Source organism: Leucopleurus acutus, assembly GCF_964270905.1.
Source record: "Leucopleurus acutus genome assembly, chromosome: 6".
Classification (NCBI taxonomy): Eukaryota; Metazoa; Chordata; class Mammalia; order Artiodactyla; family Delphinidae; genus Leucopleurus; species Leucopleurus acutus.
Window position 1 is genome coordinate 104335318 of NC_139149.1, and position 5314 is coordinate 104340631.

A 5314-nucleotide genomic window follows, 5' to 3' on the forward strand; every position below is an offset into this window, starting at 1 on the left:
GTGATCAGGACCTATATTTAATGCATGAGGGTAAGTGACCTGGGGCAGTAGATGTCTGCAACAGTGGGGGGTAAAGGGTGGGTAGTAAGTGATGGCATGAGATTCAAAGTTGGATGTTTTTATGGAAGAGAGAAGATGTACTGTAAGCAGCAAAGAGGAGAAAGAGAGTTTCAGGCGAAACAGGAACCTCAGAGGAGAGGTAGGTTTTCCCCAGAGAAAGAAGGTTAAAAAAAACATTCACAGAAGAGTTTGAGGATGCAGGTGATTTTGCTGATGACTGACCTTGAGTATCAAAGACAAATGAAAAAAGATATAGGATATGGGACAGAGTGGGAATTGGGGTCCAAAGAAGTGATATACAAAGTTTGGAGGTGTCAGTATGGGAAATGAGGGATGACTTGGAAGTTTTTTTATAAAGGGCACCATCAGCTTAGTCCTAACTGTCCCCAAATAGGTAGGGTCAAGAGGCTGGGAGTGTTGAAGGAAGGGAAGGGTTGGTAGGTTGTGGTCTTGCCGAAAGCATACAGAGTGCTAGGGCATCTGACTCCTGTCAAGGCATGGACTCCTACAAAGGGGTACAGTCGTAGTGCACCCTTCCAACGGTGGCCTGTAGGGGGCATTTGGGAGGAGGGCTCAAGCTACTTCCTGACTTCTGCTGAAGGAGGCTTCTTGCCAGGGAAAAGGGCAGTGTTGCCCTAATCCCAACTAGTTTGTCATCCACATCCTTGAATGATACTTAGAGCTTAATTTCTTATGCTAGTAAGCAATGTACTAAAACACTTACGAAAAAATACCTTTAGATCAGAAATAAATAAATCTGATGACTCAATAGCTGGGTATATGGTGATGCTGCAAAAAGGCAAAGATGCTTGCTGACTAGTGTCTGAGAGAAGTCAGGTAAAGAATATATATCCCAAATTAATATATTTCCCCAACTGCCAATCCTGATGCCAGAAATGTCACTGTTAGAGAATCAGGGAATTTCAACTGTAACTGAGACTTTGAGAAAAAGCAGCACAGTGTAGCAGAATGAGTGCAGGGTTTGCCAGCCCACTAATATGTGTGTAAATCCTAGCCTGGGGCCTCATCAGCTGTGTTGTGTCAATTAACTTGCTCTCGTTTTCTAACCTCCCCGTAGAACATTCACACATCACAGTGAAGAACATTCACACATCACATGTCACTGTTGGGTGGACATGTGCCAAGGTCTCATTTTGCTTAGGGCAAGCATGGAGAGAGTCACGTGACTGATTTAGGGTACTAGGAGTGGCTGGCTGCATGAAACAGAAAATCAAAGAGAAAATGTAATGGGCAGGTGGTGTATGTGAACATCTGCAAAGCATGGCATATAAATATGTACTTAGACTTTAAGCTGCACAAAAATCCTGGATCTCTCCATAATCTTAAATTCATAGTACTGCCCCATGAGGTATTTGAGTAAAAACCACTTATTAAGAAACACTGTAGAGACAATTCCCCTCTAAGGTCTTAGATTATAGATTCTAGAATTCCATGAATGTGTATGATAATTGGACAGAAAAGAGTCTGGGCAAAATTACAAAATAGGAAACCCTACATTTAGTGTTTTCCCCAAGGTGTGCAGCGCCTTCTCATTGCCTTTTAATCACTCCAGGATTGTCCCTCCCCCCCACCTATGACACACACACACACACACACACACACACACACACACACACACACAACTGGCCTCCCTTGGAAGTGACCCATACTGAGACTACATAAGCCTCCCACCACCCCACATCCAATGCCCCATCCCTCAGCTGAAACGGCCCTCCCCAGAGAGGCAGCGTAGTGAAGTGGTTAAGAACACAGGCTTTGGCAATTTATAATATTGGGTGACTTGATGGAAGTTATTTAAACTTTCTGAGTTTTGCTTTTTCTGATGTAAAAGGGTGATAATAAGTGACCCTTGACAGTGATACAGTACAAACTGAATGAGATAAAGTGTTTAGTATCGTGCCTGGTGCAAAATAAATATTCAGTAAATAGTAACTCTGATTTACTTCCTCGGTTTTTTACGACCACTGTTGCTTTGTTGCTCTCTATATTTTCTCGCTGCTCTTGTTGTTGATTCCCTGTTGATATGTCAGGATGCTGATAGCATCTACCCCTGAAGTGACGCACATCATAACAATTATGTACTGCTTAGCCCACTCAGGATTCTCTCTAACACATGGACAAGAGAGAGGGCAGCTGAGGTATTCCCACTGTGCCTAAGGCATTCACTTACCTGACAGTCAGTTTGGGGATCCTTTGGCCCCTCTCAAACCATACAAAATAGTAGCAGCCTTGTCTTCTGGGGACCAGGGTGACCTGAGAATAGGTAGATTGCTTCCAATATAGTAGATTGCTATAACTGTTTCTGACTGCCCCGTACACATCTCTTCTTTTTCAGTGCTGGTTATGGAAGACTTAAATGTTTGCATTTATATAAATCAAGGGTAAAAGGTATAAATATGATACCAAAAGTCTTATTCCATAATCATAAATATGAGAAAAACTACAGGCAAGCATTAGGTAGTGGGCTGCTAGAGGATGTTGCATTCTACAAATGTGTAGTATGGTCATATGTTTAAATTCCTTATTTCTTACCTGGATAGACTGTGGAAGGTGATGATTTTCTCTTTTAGCTCCATACTGCTTGCTCCATAGTCACCGTCTCTGGTTTTCCAGAATGAATAACCCACAGTTGTCCAGAAATAACATTTATTAATCAACAACAAAACACACAATAGAAAAGGCCTTATAAATAAAACTATATATTTATAATGCTTTATTTTTTTTTGCTCCAATACTCCACAAAACACTACAGACAGTAACAAAATAATTCAATAAGTATTAAAAACTTTCAAGAGAATTATAGGACACTCTTTGTCATATGTGAGCATCAACAATGCCACAGCCATTAGATACACTATTAAACACTATCATAGATATCTTTCTTGAATAAGGGATATGATTAGTATTTTTATTCAGAAGTCATAACATTTACACATATCCATACACAAGAGAACAGCTCAGAGCTAGTGAAGTAGACACCCCAGTGAAATGGAATCACCTGCCTGTACATCATTTAAAGGTATAACAGTGTTAACAAGATAGAAGTCAACACACTAAAGAGAAATGTTGGTGTTTGCTTGGGGTGGGAGGGGTGAAAGAAGGGCAATTAATGAAAGCTGCTTACATATTTTCCATTGCTCTCTTAGCAATATGCTCCCTTCCCTTTTCTGCCTTTTCTTGGTTGAGGTATTCCAGCACTTTCATTAGCAGATCTTCATCCAAGTACTGTCTGTTGGGGGTATCATCACTCTTCGGGGACACCACAGGGAGCCTTTTGCTTACCAAGGCCAGTTTGTCAGTCTCCTGAGAGCTGTGTTGATTCAAACGCTCTTTGAGGGCCTGCTCGATTTGGTTCTCTTCCTGTAGATCATCTTCAGATGAGCCTTGACTAGGAACTCGCTTCACTTGGTTTGAATTCATGATCTCAGGATATTTAACTAGCATCTTGGCCAAGTATTCTCCTAATTCTTGATCCTTGTCATTCAGCTTTTCATATGCCATTTGTCTGTTTTCGACATCTGGCATCCAGACAGCTTTGGGAAGTTGGTTTGCTTTAGACCTTCCAGGACCATAGGGGAGTCTTGACAGAACCTTCTCTCGGTTATACTGATTGGGAAAATATGGAGGCTTTTGATTTGCTGCATTTTCCATCCCTAAAAGATTTAAAATGTCCTCAACACTGAGCCCATCTGGTAGAGCCTCTGCCACAGCACGACCAGGTGTTTTGGGGTAGCCATTCTTGGAGAACATCTTATTTTGGAACAGATCTGGATGGTCTAAGTCAACCTCTGAGATGTCTTCAGCGTCAAGGGGAATTTCAAGTTCCTGCTCTGGTTCCACTGATACATTTGGCTTCTCTCCAGTTTTGAGCATGTCAATTAAGTCTTCGGGGGGTATTTGTAAATTCCTTGAGATTTCAATCAGCTGATAAATAGATTGAGAATCAAGTGGTTTCTCAAAAAGCCTGGTTGCTCTTTCCCCGTTTTCCCCATTCTGTGACCTCCCACTTCCCGCTACATTCACTAACCTTTTCAGATAGGCAATTACTTTGGAGACATCATCCGAGAGTTGGTCTTTACTCTCTTTCTGGAAATCTTCATCCTGGAGGCCCAGCTGCCCTGAACGCTTCATTTCATCATTGATTTGTTCATTTTTTTCTATATTCTCTTTGCTGTCTCTTACCTCTTCCTGGGTTTGACTCTCTATTTTTTCCTCTACTGGGTTCCAATCTTCTCCCCCAACCACGTCTTCATAGGCAATGTTATTAGCCTTGTAGATATCATCTTCATCATCTGTGTAAAGTTTTTGCTCCTCGTCAACCCTCTCACGCTTCTGGTTGTTTGGCCCCGTCAGTTTCCCCAGCTCTTGGAAGACAGATTCCAACGTAGCAAGGCTTTGAGGAGTATATTGTTCCTCTACTATTTCATTTGTGCGTTTAAAGGGGTTGTCCCTGGAATTCTCTTCATATGTAGGAGGGAATCTCATGTGCTTGAGCTTTCTCTCCGGCCACTGTTGAGTCTCATAATCATCAGGCATGTCCACTGGAAAGTTCTTTTCTGAATTCAAGGTAAAGGGCTTGTTTTCTTTTGGTGCAGACTGGAGCTCATTTTCAGCCTGTCTCAAAGCTTCAAGTATTATCTTCATCCACTCATCTTCACTCAGGGAATCCCTTGAACTTTCTGGCAAGTCACCATTTTCTTTTTGCTGAAGGGGAACAGAGACACCTTGGTAGGGATTGTAGTCTAGGCTGCTTTCTTCTTTGTGAGCTTGTTGTCGGAGCTTTTCTATGTACTCCAAAGCCCTGATCATTTCAGGACTGGGAAACCTTTGGACATTTTCCAATCTGATATCTGGTTCCTTCTGAAGCAGCTTGTTTCTCTGAAATGAAGCTGCTTCAGCCTCAGAGAGGAGGAAAATTAAAGAGATGAGAGACAGGGCTGCTCCAAGCCAGTGAGTCTTAGCTTCTGCCATGTTTGAAAGATTTCCTTAAAGCACAGAAAACATGAGTTAACACAAATGAAACAGACTAATAGACGCTATAGCAAAAGAGGTTATTGACCATTGAGGGGAAAAAGAAACCATAGTAGAGATTATTCCACATTAATTTAGGATGACTCTTTTTAAAATCTGTAAATATTTCCTACACAATCCTCACAAGCTAACCACAGGAATCTTCAGCAAAATTGTTAGCCGTTTGCATCAAATTTGTATGGCATTCTCTTGGTTAAAATAA

At 41.6% G+C, this 5314-nt stretch overlaps 1 protein-coding gene across 1 annotated transcript; it reads right to left on the reverse strand.

The window, feature by feature from the left end:
* Nucleotides 1–3201: 3201 nt before the first annotated feature.
* Nucleotides 3202–5052, reverse strand: SCG2 (secretogranin II; the record flags this gene model as incomplete). Its single annotated transcript, XM_082841424.1, has 2 exons — nt 3202–3988; nt 4109–5052. The coding sequence occupies 2 exons, from the start codon at nt 5050–5052 to the stop codon at nt 3202–3204; spliced, it is 1731 nt and encodes a 576-aa protein (XP_082697550.1).
* Nucleotides 5053–5314: the final 262 nt, after the last annotated feature.